Source organism: Chironomus tepperi, unplaced genomic scaffold (assembly GCF_022539635.2).
Source record: "Chironomus tepperi strain 1889 unplaced genomic scaffold, CSIRO-AGI_Ctep_v1 contig_172, whole genome shotgun sequence".
Taxonomy (NCBI): domain Eukaryota; kingdom Metazoa; phylum Arthropoda; class Insecta; order Diptera; family Chironomidae; genus Chironomus; species Chironomus tepperi.
Window position 1 is genome coordinate 104,894 of NW_027226294.1, and position 17,866 is coordinate 122,759.

The 17,866-nt window shown below is 30.7% G+C and overlaps 4 protein-coding genes across 16 annotated transcripts in view; 1 reads left to right on the forward strand and 3 right to left on the reverse strand.

The window, feature by feature from the left end:
* Positions 1-27: 27 nt before the first annotated feature.
* Positions 28-1,310, reverse strand: Snup (snurportin-1). The gene has a single exon (XM_070638316.1). The coding sequence runs from the start codon at positions 1,216-1,218 to the stop codon at positions 262-264; it is 957 nt and encodes a 318-aa protein (XP_070494417.1). The 5' UTR covers positions 1,219-1,310; the 3' UTR covers positions 28-261.
* On the reverse strand, positions 1,292-2,771 carry LOC139088951 (sister chromatid cohesion protein DCC1). Its single transcript, XM_070638315.1, has 2 exons — positions 2,631-2,771; positions 1,292-2,566 (listed from the first exon to the last, which is right to left on the reverse strand). Exons 1-2 carry the CDS (start codon positions 2,724-2,726, stop codon positions 1,382-1,384), a joined length of 1,281 nt encoding a protein of 426 aa, XP_070494416.1. The 5' UTR covers positions 2,727-2,771; the 3' UTR covers positions 1,292-1,381.
* Positions 2,772-2,855: 84 nt separating this feature from the next.
* LOC139089008 (TD and POZ domain-containing protein 2-like) lies at positions 2,856-4,984 on the forward strand. 2 transcript variants are annotated; one of them, XM_070638416.1, is made up of 2 exons: positions 2,856-3,062; positions 4,557-4,984. In XM_070638416.1, exons 1-2 carry the CDS (start codon positions 2,866-2,868, stop codon positions 4,924-4,926), a joined length of 567 nt encoding a protein of 188 aa, XP_070494517.1. In that variant the 5' UTR covers positions 2,856-2,865; the 3' UTR covers positions 4,927-4,984. The 2 variants fall into 2 exon arrangements, with proteins under 2 accessions (XP_070494517.1, XP_070494516.1); XM_070638415.1 differs by lacking the exon at positions 2,856-3,062 and adding an exon at positions 3,388-4,484.
* Positions 4,985-5,240: 256 nt separating this feature from the next.
* Positions 5,241-17,866, reverse strand: part of Khc-73 (Kinesin heavy chain 73) — a 61,949-nt gene continuing 49,323 nt past the window's right edge. For 4 of the 12 annotated variants that reach the window (XM_070638409.1, XM_070638406.1, XM_070638405.1 and 1 more), the window contains 8 exons: positions 14,158-14,178; positions 10,567-10,629; positions 9,944-10,450; positions 9,147-9,887; positions 8,557-8,696; positions 8,430-8,453; positions 8,193-8,355; positions 5,241-8,131 (listed from right to left, as the gene is read on the reverse strand). In XM_070638409.1, coding sequence (XP_070494510.1) covers positions 8,061-8,131; positions 8,193-8,355; positions 8,430-8,453; positions 8,557-8,696; positions 9,147-9,887; positions 9,944-10,450; positions 10,567-10,629; positions 14,158-14,178 — 1,730 coding nt within the window. In that variant the 3' untranslated portion in view covers positions 5,241-8,060. The remainder of the gene's footprint in view (positions 8,132-8,192; positions 8,356-8,429; positions 8,454-8,556; positions 8,697-9,146; positions 9,888-9,943; positions 10,451-10,566; positions 10,630-14,157; positions 14,179-17,866) is intronic. The other 8 variants (XM_070638411.1, XM_070638410.1, XM_070638407.1 and 5 more) reach the window with 5 other exon arrangements.

Here is a 17,866-nt window from a genome sequence, read left to right on the forward strand (position 1 = left end):
GTGTTTACTGAACAATGTTTGAAGTGACTTGGATCTTACTGGATCTCGTTTTGTGGACCGGAAAGTGAACTGGATCCTACTGGATCTCATTTTGTTGATCTGAAAGTGACTTATTGATCAATTACTGATCGCTGGGACAAAAATGCGCTTCTTTTCAAATTGATATAAAGTTTATTCAGTATATATGTATACATATATGTGGTCATACAAATTTAACTGCCAAATTTTGTTTAGTATGATCGCATATTTAGTTAATTAATTTTATTCGAAATCTCCATATTTTTCTAAATTAATCATTTTTTGCATTTCGTCAGGTTCCTGTTCCTCATTATTCTCAATATCTTCAACATCCATATTCTCCTTTTCAATACGATTTCTGTACCTTCGTCGCTTAATTTTGAGTTGTATATTAAAATCACAGATGTAGTCAAGATAACTTATGTAGTTCTCAGGCTTTTGTTCATTATAATGTTGGTGAACACGAAACATCGGCAGAACTTCTTCAATCATGAATCCAAATAACCATAAAACGAGAGGAGTTTGACCAAATGTGTAACTAGCTTCTTTATGATAAAATAGGAATCCATCAAGTTCTTTATTATCCTCAAATAATGGAAATGTCTGAAAGCATTTCTGAATCATATTAGAATCTGCAAAATCAATCATTTCAATAAGCTGGAGCTTGGAGCATTTTTCACTGCTTTCATAAATCTTGAGATCATCTTCGATGAATTTATTCTTAATCCAATAGCTTCTAAAAGCTGTATCACATTCAATGAATTCTCTATTATCATACTTCATGACATCCAGTACATAGAGTGTTGGTTCAGAGTATATACAGTCAAGGACAGTTCCTTTCGGTACGTTTGCCTTGACATTCAGGAATTCAGCTCCATTTTTATAGTATAATGTACAGTTTCTATATTTCTCATTTGACAACGTACATCTGATTCCTTTTGGACAAGCTACTAAAAAAAAGTTTTCCAAGTCATCTGGCATTTCCATCATCCATTCAGAAAGCATTGTCACATTTCTATAGTCTTTAGTTTTACACTTTTTCTTCCATTTTTTGAATTTTACACTTGTTATGTTCCGATGTCCTAAAAAATTTTCTTCTCGTTTTTTCCGTTGTTCCTCTAATAATTTTATTCGGCGCTCAGCCTGTAGTCCTTTTGACTCCATGAACCTTGACTTATATAATTCCTTGAAGTCACTCATTTTTAATTTATTTAATTTTTTACTTCAGATACTTTTTATTTACTTGTTTTCAGAGAGGAAATTCACAAAAACAAAATAATTGCAAAATAAGCGGTTGCGGATAAGAAATAAACGGATAAAAGAAACACGATTTTCAAATAAAAATCCGTTAAAACTTCCACGTTTATTTATGCTTTGCTTGATAATATCTGATTCCATTTTCAGAGACACTTCTCGTATATTTTGTTAATAATGTTGATACCTGCATCTTTGGGGTTGTAAATACCTCGAGATAAGGTGCAATTTGCTGGATTGTCCATTTCTCTTTAGCTTTGAAAAGACATCGAAGGCGATTTTGAAGGTTTAAGGGCAAATTTTCCTCAAATAATCCTTTAATGCTCGGAATTTGAGATTCACGATCAATGACACCAATTCCATAAAGATAACTTTCGTCCATTTTCATTCCTTCTGGTAATCCACCTTGACAAACATCCAGAAACTCATCAATATGGAACTTAAGACCTTCTTGTAAGACATTTTGAGCTATTATTCTGCATACCAAGTCTTCTCTGTATTCATACTTTCCAGTTTCAGGAACTTCTCTTGTGTAATAGCCAAATACTGATTTTATAATTTCTACTGGAATAATCTCTTCTAGTGCTGTAACTGTCTCTGCCTTATCAACTTCATTTAACTTCCAGCTATTCTCATTAATCAAATTTGTCATCAAAGTAATGACACGAAATTCATAAGCATAATCAAGTATTCGAATACATTCATTAATTTTAACACATCGAAGTTTCTCAAGTTGAGCATCAAACTCAGCTGCTGAGCATTGACTTGCAGTAAATAATTGTCGTCTTGTAAACAAATGTTTCCTATTGATGGAATGTTCGTTCTCGGGACCATTGTAGCATGTTAACTTCAAGAGCTCATGAATTTTCTTAATTTGTGGCTGGATCTGTCTTGGTTCCAAATAGTTGTAAAACACTTTTAAAATATGTTTATGCTGTATCTCGTGTGGAATTGCTAATGCATCTTGTGTGTTCTCTACTTCATCATCTTCTAAACTCCTATCCAATGATTTGTTAATGCTTCCTTTTTCTGGACTTTTTAATGGACTGTCACTAGTTTTGTCAGCTGTTAAAAGATCCGGTATCACAATCATTGAATTAGTCTGCTCAGCATTTTTAATTTCATAGGTTTTATTTCTTGAGCATAGACATACTTTGTCATTGAGTCCTCCTCTGAATGTCAAGATACTTCCAGCTTCCACTTCCTCTAACAAATCATTATCCAATTCCAACAGCTTAATATCTGATGTTAAATCACTCCCGAGCAAATCATGATATTCATTGAAGTAAATTGCCTAAAAGAATTGATGAGTAAAATATTTATTTAGTTAAAATAACATGAATTGTTTAAAAACTTACTTGAGTTATCTTTGTCAAATTTTTAGCATCTAACTTCGCATGAGCGATGATTTCTTTTAAATCTTCCGAGTTTCTAACATAATGATCTACTTCCATTATTGAAGAAATTAATTAATTTATTTTTTTAAATATTCTGATCTTTTAGCGGGAAAAAAATATTGCGTAGATTTGTCCCTGCATAATTCAAAAGTAAACAACTGTTTTTTAAGAACTTTTCTAGTTAAATTAATTAAAAATGAATGTTAAAGCATCAAGTGAAGATTTATCTGAGAATTTTTATGATCAGCAAGTGCTTGAAACGGATATGTTTGGAAATGCATTGCTTGCCGGCTTCCTTGGTGATAAAATAGCTGAAAACAAGAAGAAAGTTGCAATTATGCTCAACATTTCGGGAGATTATTGTTCTTATAAGGCTGAATTGGATAAATTACAGTAAGTTGTCATGTTTTTGTATTAACTTCCTATTTTTTCTGTAAATCAAATTTAAAATTTATATTAAAAATTTGTTCGATACAAAACTATTGCAAGGTGTGGACACTCTATATCCGTGGATGATTGTTGCAGAATGATTAATTTATTTTTTAAATAACTTAGTGTCTATTTCAACAATATTGAGATATTGAAACAAATATTTTTGCATTAACGGCGTATTAAAATTCAAATTTCAAAGGGTAAAATCTGTGCTGAGATAAAATTCATAAAGTTCAAAAAAATAAAAGTCGTTACTTTAGTCATTAATTTTAAGAAAAAACGGAGAAACGCGAAATTTTTGCTCTTTTAAAAAAATTAAGATTTTAAAGAAATGAAGTTCGATAACGCAATAGCAACGCGTGATTTTGAGTGGAAGATCCATAATTTCAGACGAGATATTGTATTACCAATGAGAGAAGATCGATATTTAGCAAACAGAAAAATAACAATTCTCCTTGACAATAATCAGACGAAATGGAATTTACGTTTTTACATCAAAAGCAAAGAAATATCATTGCTGCTACTTCTGGATGATGCTGAATGTCGAAATTTCAAAGCTAGATTTTCATGTTTTATTCCTGAAAAAGAGCCAAATTATAAAAGACGTTTTCCTGTACATAATTATTCAGAAAAGCATGCTTTGTACTATGAGAATGCTATATCAAGATTAAACCTGACTGAATTGGACGAACTTTTTGATAATCCATCAAATTATTTCATCGAGTATGATACATTGACTGTTAAGATAAGAATTGAACTTATTAGTGGATTTATATTACAAGACATTGATTGTTTTGAATGTACATCAAGTACAAGAGACTTCTTTTACGAGTTGTATAAGCTTTTCGAGGCCAAAGCCTTTACCGATTTCACAATCATCTGCTCTGATGGCAAGGAAATTCAAGCTCATCGTTGTATCTTGGCTGCAAACTCACCTGTCTTGAATGCTATGCTGCAAACTCAAATGATGGAATCTATTTCAAACAAACTGGTAGTTAGCGACATTAGTGGAGACGTTATGGAAGAAATAATGAAGTTTATGTATACCCAAGATGATAGTTTGTTATATACTGTGAATTTAAGAGATATTTACTATGTGGCTGAAAAATATCAAATAGCAAAATTAAAGGAAAAGTGCATTTCCTACATTGTTGACTTTATGACCGTTAGAAATGTTCTTCAGTATTTCATGCTGGGCGAATTTTACAATGACAATTATTTAATTCTACGTTGTGTTATGTTCATTAATAATAATTATGAAGACGTTTGCAAGAATAAACATTGGGAGAAATTAAGCAAGAAACAATTGGATATCATCAAGGAATTCATGGAAGAAAATAAAACAGATGTCCAGCTTTATGAATCGACCTTATGACTATAGTAGTGATGACTTCTGCTCTGCATTAACTAAACATTTTTTACTAATTTTTGTCTCTTTCTCTTGATTATTTACAGATCCTTAAAAATTGCTAACGTCCACAAAATCCTGAAAATCAACGAAGAAAATGACCCATCCGTACAAATTTATGCTGCAGAAAAACTTTTAAAGAAAATTGAAGAAATATTAAATACTCACGTCAAATATAATGCTGTTGATGTTGTATCAAAAGAAGAACTTGTCCAATTAAAAAATCATTTGAACATCCTTGAATCAATGAAGGAAAATGTTAAGGATGTTCCCAACAATGCAGAATCCAAGTATCAAAGGGTTGAGGAATTCAACAAGAATCTCAATCGAATCGTAGAATTTATCGAATCAACAAGTGTAAAATTAAATGAAAGCCAAATTAGTATAATTAAAGATTCATCGGATGTCCTGAATTAAAGAAGAAGTAATGAAGTAAGAAATAAATGAATTAACACATATATTTTGGAGAAAAAAATTTTTATTTGTCAAATAATTTTCTTCTTGAAATTCATTTCTTACAAAACTATTATCAATTCATTTTTAGTAAGTTCAATAAGGAGGCATAAGGGATCAATTAGTGTTTAAATTTATCGAAAATGAATGAATATTATTTCGTTCTATTGCAGAAATTTTTCTCATATTTAAAATTTTTTATGTCAAATGATTATTTTTTCTGTCTTAAGAAGCTCCTAAAAGTTGTTTTAAGCCTTTTTTGCTTTAGAGTATAGTAGTTCTTTGTTTTTTTTTGTGATATTTAAATCTCTCATCTTTTAAATAGAATTACAAAGCTATAAATTTTGTCTTTCGGAAATCTTTTTCATGTTTGTTGTGTATGATTTTTGGACAGAATAGCGATTTTCGTGTACCTTTAATTTAATATATTTACAAATTCTTCAATAATTCATTCAATGTGATAGCTGAGAAGCAGATAACTTAAAGGATATGAGCAAAAATGGTTGATTTTAAATTAGTCATAGTGTCAAGTTGATTCTGATTGATTTAAGAAGTTAGTGCTGCGGTAGATCAATTTTCAACGTATAAATTAGATTTGAAATTAATGTAGATCAATTCAGTAGATCTTTTTTTAATTTGAAAAGTCCGTTAAAATTCAAATTTTAAGAATACGTTAAAAATATTTTAATGACAATCCTACTGAGTGCTACCTCCAAAAATCTAATAAATGTTCCATAAATCACCATAGAAGAGGTTGATAAAATAGAATATTAAGAACCACGTGACGCTATTGCCGATTTCAAATCTCCCATGAAAGTATTTTAACACATAAAAACTCAACATAAATTTTTATATCACGATAATTCGATAACTTATTCATTCTCATTATTTTTGTTTTATGAGCAACATAAAAAGGCTTCAGATTTAAATAAAAATGCATGAATAAGGAGAAAAAAAAATTGTATAACGATGCAAATAAGAACAATTCAACAGCGATTTGGGATAAAATCAAATAAATACAAGATTTATGCAAACGTGGCATGAAAATGAAATATAGATTATTTTTCTACATACTATTTACAAATATTTAGCAAGGAGAAATGAATGAGTTGAATGCGCATTAATACTATTCTGTTTCATAATTTAATTCATATTATTTTTTTTTTGTTTTACCTCAAAGACGTTTAGAGCAGAAAAGGATAGTTAAAGATTTTGGTTTATACATCAAGTATAGCAATATATTTTTTTTTGTTCCTTCCTACATTCTCACATTTCACTTTTATCGTTCATATTGTGCTTCATATTAATATCTTAAATATTTCACTCATTCTCTTTCAAGTCTTATTTTTAATTTTTTTTTAATAATTTTGTCTATGAAGAAATGGAATCGTTAAAAATTTCCCTTTGTGGACGTGCTTGATCTAAAATGAAATTTTATTTATCTTTTCTGGACGATTCATGATTAATTTTTTTTATTACTTTGTAATGCATTTTTGTCACCAACGAAATTTTTTAAATCCATCATTCTAAAAAAAATAAGAATTTATTTAGCACATTATGCATTTGACATGTCCATCAAATGTGGCTACAATAATTTTTATTTATTTTCTATTGGGCAGGATTCACAACACTATTTATGGATGGAGACAGGACGTGAATTTTTTTTATTTATTTTTTGACATTTTTTTTTAAATTTTCTTTAATTTAAATTTAGATTATTTTTAATGAATAATTTAAGAGGAAAATTAAGAAATGGGGTTCCTATAAGATTCTGTTTCTGAACATTCCCTTGTCTATACGGTCGAAAAATTGATTAAGATATAATATTTTTTTAGGACTTTTCTTTAAAATGAATTTAATGTCTATTTGGATATTACTAAATATTATCTATTCAATGAGCAATTCTAATTGCTTCCATTTTTCCTCTCTTCGTACCATCTGCTTTAATTATAAATTTTTCATATTTTTCTTCATATTACTCTTTTTTTTATTAAATAAATTAAGGACTAGAAAACAATTTCATTATAATGATTTTCCACGTGTTAATTTCATTCTTGTGAATTATATAAAAAAAATGGAATAAAATTTCTCATATTTTTTGGGGTTAGTTCGTGATTCATAACCTCAAAATTTTCGAGCATTCTTTGAACAGAACTAGGATTTATTGAATGTCTCCTAATAGACAAAGAGTGTGCTTTCATGGGACAGTAATACGGTTACGACACATACCTCAACAAACAAGCTTATACTCAATAAGCATCTTACGCTAGTTATCGAGCATGCTCATTGGTACCGTAAGATGGTCACTGAGTATATGCTTGTATGTTAGGCACTAAAGCGTTCTCTTTGTCTCTTAGGGGTCATAATTCTTCATGATCAAAAATTTGACTTGAAGTCATCGTCCTGCCGCAGAGTTGACAGGACTTCAGTGTAGACGTTGTTGACAGTACTTTGGAACTGGACTTCAACAAATCTGCCAACTCTTTCTTGCCGACCTGGTGTCATTTAAACATCGAATTCGACCTAGATGACAACTTTGCTAAACATTGACCAATATCTTACCATGTTTTGTTCCTTTTTCTGCCCATAAGAATACTCTAAAGTAAAGAGAATCAAGTCGAGAACCTCCCATTGATATGAGGGTCTATCTCTCAATGAAATGCATTTAAAATACATAATGAAGAAAACAAATTTACAAATCATTTTAAAACTAATTATTACCGTTAAAATCACATAAAATGATAAATTGGAATCGATGTGCTTTGTTTCTGATAACATAATCGAAAGAAAATTTGAAAACTTAGGTCGATATTAACATCATCATGCCTAACATTCAGGATAGTTTCATAAATTTATCACCAGTTTCATTATTGCTACAACTTAACATAATAATGATGATGATGTCAATGTTAATTAATATATTTCACAATAAATGTCTCGTACATATACATACATACATAAAATTAATTATATTAAAATTAAAATTTAAAATTTTCTTTTTCGCGACTGATTTTTAATTTATTGCAAATGCTCGGCCTCACAGCATGCATACGACTTGCAATTGTCGATGATGTGTGATGCGAACATTTATGATAAGATCATTTACGTTGCGTGCCAACCGCATTTAAAGCCTCGCCGCGGCTTTTTGAACGTGTCAGAGATCCATCAGCTGCAAGCATTAAATTTTTACGTCATGTAATATACATTTTTATAATCTGTTAGATACTTACGTCTTGCTTTTGTTGCTTCTATTTGCTTCATTGTTCTCATTCCTCTACCACGTTTATCTTGTATGAGCTTATCTGCTCTGACGAAAATTCCGTGCTTCGGGCGGCATGTAAAATATTGAATGCCTTGTACTGTGCCATCATTCTTGCCTGTTGGTGTGTCCAACTAGTGGGTGAAATAAGTGAAAGAAATATTTACTCGAATATATATCTCAAGGTTGTACATAACATTCATCTTACCTCAACGCCTACCCATATTCCTCCCTATAATGGAAAAAAGAGAGAGAAACAGACAGATAAAAAAGTAAAGTTATTTTCGTCCAGATTTCATTTATTTCAAGTCTCAAAAAATACACAAAAAACTCACTTGAAAATGTGTCGGGCCAATAAATCCAATGACACCACTTGTGTTATAAGGACGAATTAAGACTGATTCTCCGACTACAACCCATTCTGGTGGAGGTGGTAAATCTACATGCTTTTGGATTGTTGATTCGTTGAGTTCATCTGTAATTTAATATTATTAATCCACAGAAATTATGATGAATTCATAACAGACGATCTCGTAACAGCGCTAATTGGACAATCTAATTATTCATTGTTTCTTATTGCAAAGATTAATTCAATTAAATCTTGAATTTCTAATTGAGATTCGCTTGCGTAAATTGAATAAAGACTATGTTTTGTCTTGTATTTCTTAGTTTAACTCAGGACCGAAAGGAATTAGGAACTACACAATTTTAATTGAAATAATTCCTGTATAGCTTTATGAAAACAAGTCACTTAACAATATGAAAGATGTTTATTGTTTGACGATTGTAAACAAACTAAATATTCCAAAGAAAGGGTTTGCAACTATAACAACTAAGATTTGCAAATACAATTCAAATAACAAACGTCCGTTAAATAATAGAACTTTCAGTACGAGAAGATGCAATCAGAATAAATAAAACTCACCATCAATTCTATCAGTTGACCTCGTTAACGCGTCTTCAATTCTCGGCTGAGAGCGGTCTCGACCAATTGGATATGACATTCGATTGTTGTTCTTGATATTTACATTGTTATTGTTAGTGTTTCTTGATGGGCTTTTCTTTCTTCGAACGACTCTATCCGGTACGAGTCTTTGTTTATCAATCTCTTCATCGCTATCGACATTCATCTCTAGACGTGTGTTATTATTTTTCTCATCATCTACATTTGATGTTGGATTTGGTGATTGTTGTGTGATGACATGTTGATTTGTATTTTCATTTTCTGGTGAAATGTGATTATTAATTTCATTATTAGGTGATGTAGATATTAAAACATCTATGGAACCAACATTATCATGCAATTTTAAATTCTCACAAGAGTTATTAATAGAATAAATATTATTATTTTCAACAACGACCACAGCATCATCCTGTTCATCAACATAATCATCAGAATCGTCCATAAACTCTCCCTTGGATGGCTTCATTTTAACAAGATCCTTTAAAGGATGATCTTTTGTTGGCGTCAATGGTTTTTTATGTGTAGGTGATGTGTTGGTTTTAGAATTGTGTTGAATTTTTGTTGGTTCATTAATACATTCATCATCATCTTGCTTACCCATTGTGTTTTCCTTCATAAATGGATTAAATCTCTTTTGACCTGAGCTCGGTGTGTAGATGGTCGTTGCATCTTTCTTTGGCGGTGATGATGATTGAAAATCTACTTAAATTTCATAATATTGTAATTAGATTGTTATGCTTGATTAAATTAATTAATACCTGGCGTGTTCTCATCTACAGACATTGATTGTAATGACAGTGTATCTTCGTTTGTTAAGTTACTGATTGAGACAGCTTGTGAACCATAACCACTAGATGTTGATGAATTCATGCTTGGCGAGGAACCGGCTGCAATAACGCTTTCAACTTTCCCATTCTTCATTGTTGTTGCCGTTGTCGTTGACATTTTATCTTGCGATTTCATTCCTTGTTGCTGTTGTACATGAAATGGCTGATTTTGTGTCAGTAATTTATAGTTTAATAAGTTTGTAGATGTCGTCGAAGTCTTCTTTTCAATATCCATGAATGAATCGATAGTATGCGATGAGCGCATTCGTGATTTGGCATAATAGTAATTTGCATTCGTTGTTGATGGCTTACTGTCATAATCATATTCTGGATCACTATATGAATCTTCATTCTCTTCTGGCAATGGATTATTACGAAGAGATGTCTCTTCGTGTAATGTTGTCATGCGATGTGCCAATTTACTACTTGCTGGTGATGCTATTTAATTAGAGTCAAAAGAGGATAGAATAATTGAAATTTATTAGAAATTAAATTGGTAACTATTCAGATAAATGGTAGAAATGAGTTAGAAGTTAGTAGATTAGTTCACATACGTTTACCAGGTTGCAATCTCAATGCATTCAAATTCAAATTGAGACTGAGGAATGTTGGCCGTGCTGCATTCCAATTTAAAAAATTATTTAGGAAAAGAGGTAGAAGAGAGAGAAAGGGAAATTTCATAGAATTAAATTGAAAGCTTCTTTCTTGGGAGGATAACAGAAAAAATAATGAGAATTTAAAAATAAAATTGACAACATTAACACCTAACAACAGCATAGAGAAAATTTAATATCCAATTCTAGTAAATTTTCTCGTATGCTTTTCAATTTTTTGGTAAAATAAATTAAGTTCTCATTCCTAAGGACTTTTTAACATAAAAGATAAATAAATTGAATGTTGAGAATCTCATTGATATCGTTTCTGTTCTAACAAATTAAACAAACTTTCATCTAATCAGCAAATCAATATCTTCATCTAAAACACAGTAGATACAGTTTTTATATCAACGCACATAATTCTAGGTAAATGGACTTAAAACATTCTGTTTTTCTGCTCTAGTTGAATAACTCATAATAAAGAAAATACATTTTATTCTATTCTAAACCATATACATAACTTATATGATGTTTCCACCAATCTTATATGAGATGGAATGACTGAGATGAATTTTATGGATTGAACAAGAAATGTTTGATTATTGATCGGAAGTTTTGTTTTGAGAATAAGTCAACGGTCATTTTGTATTTGAATTTTGCTTAGTTGGCTTCCCCTTAAATTTTTAGTTGCTTACCCTTTCATATTGTTTTAATTTTTAAATAAATTTAAAAGTCAATTTCAGAGTTAACATTAAATTGTTAATGGATCTAATTGTTAATTATTTACGCTTGTATCAACACAATGGTTACTTGCTTGAAGGCAATGTTAAATTCTTCTGGAAAATTGTAAACGGTAAATATTTGATTTCTACATATTTTTTCACATCTCATAACAAAAACATTCAGCACTAAAGCATTTCTCGCCACTTTACGATCATCAAGACTGTAACTAACCAATACGAAAGTTTTGTACATGAAAAGGAGGTGAAATCAAACAAACTTTAGTCAATAATCTCATTTTTCTTGTCCCAGATGAAAAAACATAATGTTGATGACTTTCGACCGCATTGCTGAAGAGCATTAATTAAACAATCGAAAATCAACAGCATATGAGTATGTAAATATGCTCATATCTTTTTCTATTTATCTAAAGGATGCTCATTTGTTGCCACGAAATATGCATAAATGTTAATTTGATTTAATGTGACTATAGAAATTTTCAACAGGAAAGAGTTAAGGGAACTAGACATGCAAAAAATAATAAACAATAAATAATGATAGAGCGAGAGAGATAGAGCTTAATAGAGAGAGGAACAAAACTTTGAAACTAATTTTGTACATGCAAAGTTGGAAGAACTTTCCATTTGGCAAATCATAAAACAATTTTTATTATTTTTGTTACTTGAATATATTATAAACATTCGAAATAGGGGTAAGATGATTTAATTGGGGATTGATATTGGGGGAATCTTTGGAATTTTGAATCTTTTTGTCATTATTTCGGTTCTTTTTTCCATTCAAACATGAAATACAAATGAAAAAATTATTGATGGATATTCCATCTCACAAATAGTCAGAAATATATATATAGATAGAAAAATAGACATTTGGATACATTTTGTATTAGATTCAACAATCATTTCAAACTATAAGTAAGTCAAGCCTCTATGGTTCAATTACAAAAAACAAATTTTCAACTCAAAAAGAAATTTTGATTCCAATTTTATTTTGGTTTCCAAAATGTGTTTCATGTGCAATTCCAAAAAACTTTTTGATGGTTCAAAATTTTATTTCCAAAAAATGAAAATCATATCACAATTCGTGAATCATACACAAAAAAATGGAACATACAGACATAGCAATCATGTCATAAAAGCCATCTCCACAATAATAGTGAATCGAGCCAAAAAGCAATGACGCGGCAAGTTAATGTTCGCTAAAAAAATCAATAAATCTATAGCGACAATGTTAAAATAATCCCAGTGGCAATAAGGTTGTGTCTTATAAAATGGAATCTGATGTCTCGTGATACAAGCATTCCACAATTTAATTAAATTGTCTCATAATTGTCAACCACGAAACAACAGACATTCAGCATAATAATTTATGTTAATTTATGACACATTATCATCGCCTCTTGAATTAAATTGTTCAGCCTGCATCAAAAAATTTTTCGCATTGCAATAAAAAATAATTTTTCTTGCTCTGATTCTCATGACTATAACAAAAAAAAGGAATCCCTTTCATAGCCTTTTTCGTATGGACTTTCCATCAAAATATTCTCTCCATAGAATTTCTATGGGAACATTTTTTATCAATTTTCTTTTGCTTTCAATTTTCCATCTCAAAAGATTTCCATTCCTTCCGCGTTATTGAACGTCTATCGTCTATCAAAACGTATGAATGGAAAATAATTTTTGAAAATATTCTGATTCATTTCGTCCTACGAAAAAAGTTTAATTTTTGTTTCTTGGGAGAAAAAAAATTCAACAAAAAATTGGTAAAAAGAACTTGAATGTTAGGCGCATTTTCTTTGTGTGTTTTAGGTTCATAAAAAGAACTTAGACATATCCATTGTCTTGACTACCAATAACTCTCGAGTCTGAGATAGAATTGTCTCAATCTCGATCATGTCTCAAAAAATGTATTATCCAGTGGGTAGTCAGATATTTTTCATAGAATGAAGGTTCAAGTTGTTATAACGACAAGAACATTTATAAGGAAGAGATAAGCTTTCCCACTCGATTGACATATATGTTAAAGACTCCGAAACGGATCTTATAAAGCTTCACCAAAGCTTCTTTATTACCATGTGGACTACCTTTATCTCATATGGATGCCACACTCATAATCATGGCAAGGTGTTAATAAAAGAACTTTGGCGGAGCCTGAAAATCTCTCTAGAGTAGCTTTCTTCATTCGTGTCTCTCGCGCCGATATCTTGATTTTGCAATCTTGGTGAGTATGGAACAATTTTTTTTTTCATGGAGCCACGAGTGTAGAACTTTAAATGTAATGCTCTAACTAAATTTTTTTCCAAGCGCTGGTTTCTTAACCTACCCGGGATATTTTATCATTTTTGGAATATCCTATCCTACCCTACATGGTTGGACAGAGTATCCTACTTATCATACTTATCCTACTTCTTCTTCAGACCAAGGGTATCTAGGATAATAGGACGTTAAGAAGCCTAGGATAACAGTGCTTATGGTTGCCTAACCGGTTAGGGCATGGGTGCATTAAAAAAACGGGATAGGTTATCTCAGACTAAGTTTATACACAAACAGTGATAATGAAACCAAGAACAACGCTAGATAGGAGTTTTGAGACAAAATCTAGAGTTTTTTGAAAAATAAATCTTAAAAAGCCTTAAAAAATTAGAAACCCCTAATGTTAGATAATACCTGACTACCCCCAGAGAAGACAATCAGACAATTCTAACCTCAAAAAAATTATTCCACAAGAAAATGCGCCCAAAAAAAAATCGGAAAAAAGTATTTTACGTAAAAAAGGAAAAACTTTAGTTTTTTTTCAGATTGATATTTTTACCTGACAATATCGTTATAGAGCCTTGACAAGACGAATTTATTAATATTCATAGTTTAATATTCAAATAGCATTATATATTTATGCGAATTAATATCATTCGGGTTCAAGATAGTTTCATGTTTTATTTTTTTTATATTGAAAGTTGCGTGGATGGGTGCGATAATAAAAAAGATTATATTTTCATAATCAAAGAATAGCAATTTTATGTTCATTTGATTTATATATTTTTTTGCATCAAAAGTTATATTGTCGAAAGAAGAAAAAGAGAGAATTTTCAAAGTGAATGAAAAGAAGAAGAAGAAAGAAGAAGAGAGAAAATTAATTTAACAAAATTTTGTTTATATTCAATTTTTTTTTTTTTTGAGGATTTATGTTTTGATATGTATAAGACTTTTTTTGTATTAAAATATCATCAGAATTGAGTTGTGTATACAAAAAAGTTGATATTCAGGATTGGTAATGAGAATAGAAGTTAAATATATGTTTATTATTTTATCATAATGAAATTATGAAGGAAAAGCAAATCCAATTAAGATATAAAGGAAATTTAAAATAATTTTTTATAGATTTTTATATTGGAAAATCATAAAGTATAATATACAAAGTAGAAGCATCGTAATAGATATAGATAACGAAAGATAAAGAGGCGGAATCAGCTTGGTCTTTGTCAGGGTGTGGATACCTGTTTGTTTGGAATATGTCAATTTTCCACAATCAATTTTCCACAAAGATTGACTTTCCCGGAATACATATCAACCTTGATATAAGTTCGTGAGCATTTGGCAAAACCTTGTCATATCGACAAGACGCTATGCATTGATTAAAAGCTCTGATTCTTAAGGGAATCGAACATAGTTGCTCACAATAAGAGTGATACAGATATTCAGTCTGATGCCTATCCACTGGGCCACAAAGTCATTACTCTTGCACTGACAGAATTGGCTATATATAGCTCAATGTGCCAAACTCCACCTTGCTCAGAGCACAGCTTGAATTCGAGTCGATTTTAAAAATAAAGGTCTTCTTGAGTCAAGTCAAAATATTCCGATTCAATTCGAGTTTGCCGACTGCTAGCTCTAACTCAGACACAGCACCTTAAATCCTATCTGTACACTCATTATAATCTGATCATTAACTTGTCATAATTATTTCATGAAGGACAAGAATGCCTTACTCTAATTATTAGCCTTAAGTATTAATATCTACGAATATCCATTTTATTAAGAAAGCGTCAGCTGATCACTTCAAAGTCTAGATGTATCCTTATTTAAGCAACAATCTGTTTACAATGTTTGTTTGTATTTGTGATAAAAATCTTTTCTTGAGACATAACCCACATTTAATTGCTTAATGCTTGTGACCTTTTCAATATTTATGAGATTAATTTCATCACAAACTTCAGACATTGGAAGGATTATTATTAATGCTGAAGCTCTAAATCAGTGATGGGCAACCATTTAATTTTCGTGGCACACCTTAGTGGTAAGCCTCAACCAAAATTGCAAACGGGATGTTGTTTATGGCATTACCAAATTTTTTTGCAGCACACTAGTGTACCTCGGTGCAGAGGTTGCTCACAACTGCTCTAAATGTTTTAAATCCATAATAATTAAATTTAAAAAGTTTCGAGGTTTATGGACATTATGTTAAAAGATCGCAAAATTCCTAGATGGCAACCTAACAAAGAAGCTTAAGTCCTTTCTATCCCGAACTGGAAAGAAGTCTTCGAAGGATAGAGCCGGCTTCAGAAGTATCTCAGAAATAATTTAGTAATAACCCTCAACTAAAGTCACAGAATATCCACACCTTGTCTACATAAATAATTAAATGGCATATAGAATAGCTGGTCTTTGGGGTTGAAGGATGGATCGGATATTGTATAGTCAATGTCTCAATTGAATTTAATTCAACTCTCAATGCACAAGCATATCAATAAAAATTCAATCAAGAATCATTGACACCTCGTTATGATTGATATGTGTATGTACAGATACAGCGAGATATCTTAAGAGGAAAAGGGAAATGAATAGAGATAAAAATAAATACATAAAAGTTCTGTATATAACAAAGTTTTTTTTTATCATTTTTTTTTATATGCGATAGAATAAAATGCAAAAAGGAGAGAAAGACAGACAGAAATAGCAAATCTTTATATCCCTTGCAAAGCCGAATATCGATTTTGAATATTTTTCATTTCCAAAATGTTAATTCAATTAAGTGTGAATGAAATTTGTGAAAAAAAATCAATTTTGTTTCTGATAAAAAATGCAAGGCATGTGTACAGTTCGATTGGTTGACGGTGATAATTAATAAATGGTCTTTATTAATGAAATGTGCATTAATATTGAATTCTTTAGTTCAGTGAACTGATCGGAACAATATGACAGATTTAAAACTTTGGCCATTACGTAGAGCATCCTCACGTTTTACCATGAATGCAATATAGCGTTCATGAACGCGATATAGCGATTACTCTGATTTAAATCCAATCTGACATCAAGTCAGAGTCACGCCGAGTTGGAACCAGATATTAGAACGATTAAGCTATTTGTGATATTCGGATACATTGTACTGCTCGGTTAAAATGAACTGGTACAACAGTACAGAGTTTAGTTCCTTGATACTTGAAAGGTGTGTCATTGATACGGCGATCATGGATTTTGTCATCGGACTGCTACTGAATCAAAACCACAGACTCTTAAAAAACAGAACAAAATCTCGTTTTATAGACTGCAGAACAGGGGAATCAGGGATGCTATAATCAGAATCTAGCATGTTTTGAAAATGTATGGACACGGAAAAATGTGTAGATATGTTTGAACATCCGCACATATCCAGCTTTTGATTTGAAGCCTTAGATTTGTTCAAATGCACCATAAATCATAAACCACTTCTAAGTGCAATGTAGGTAGATTCTATATCAAGTGTACTAATGACCTTTGCAAGCTCAAAAAATAGAACATTCTTCATCCATTACTTGCACATTATTTTTAAACATGTCTAATTATTCTCAATCAATAGAAAAAAGAAAAAGTTTGACAGTTATGAGGGATTTGTGCAAAAGTTTTCAACCCCAAAAATGACGAACACAAATCTCATTTGAGAAATGTCTGAAAACTTTTATGATTTTTTGAAGGTTTTGAAGCTTTTTGAGAAAGGATGGCATTTATGCTTCAGGTCAATATGATTTAACTTGTTTTTGGGCACCGCAATATTGAAAATATTTTCACTTCATCAATTTTATTAAAAGGATTAAATTAAATCTCAGAAAAATAAATTAAATTGATGCTGAATCCTATCCGATATGACTAAAGTACAGCGTAAATTCGATCATTCAAATGGCCAAAATCTCTTCACAAAACCATTCAACCAGACACATACCTTACGGAATTGAAATATGCATATATGGAATAAAGTGTATATAGACATAGCATGATTGTATTTTAGTCGGTTTGATGAATGACAATGCAATTATGCGTCTCTGAATTTTGCTACACATGTTCCTGCAATTTATAATCTGAATATTTTTTAAGTTTCCTTAAAAATGAGCAAATCGGTGGATTTATTTCATCTATAAAATATTGTACAGCATGTTGCACTGCGCTATGTTTGACATAATTTTAATTAAAATTAATGTAGACTAATCTCATCCTATTGTGACTAAATAAGTTTAATTCAATTAAATTTTAAAAGCACTAAGATTTTCTTC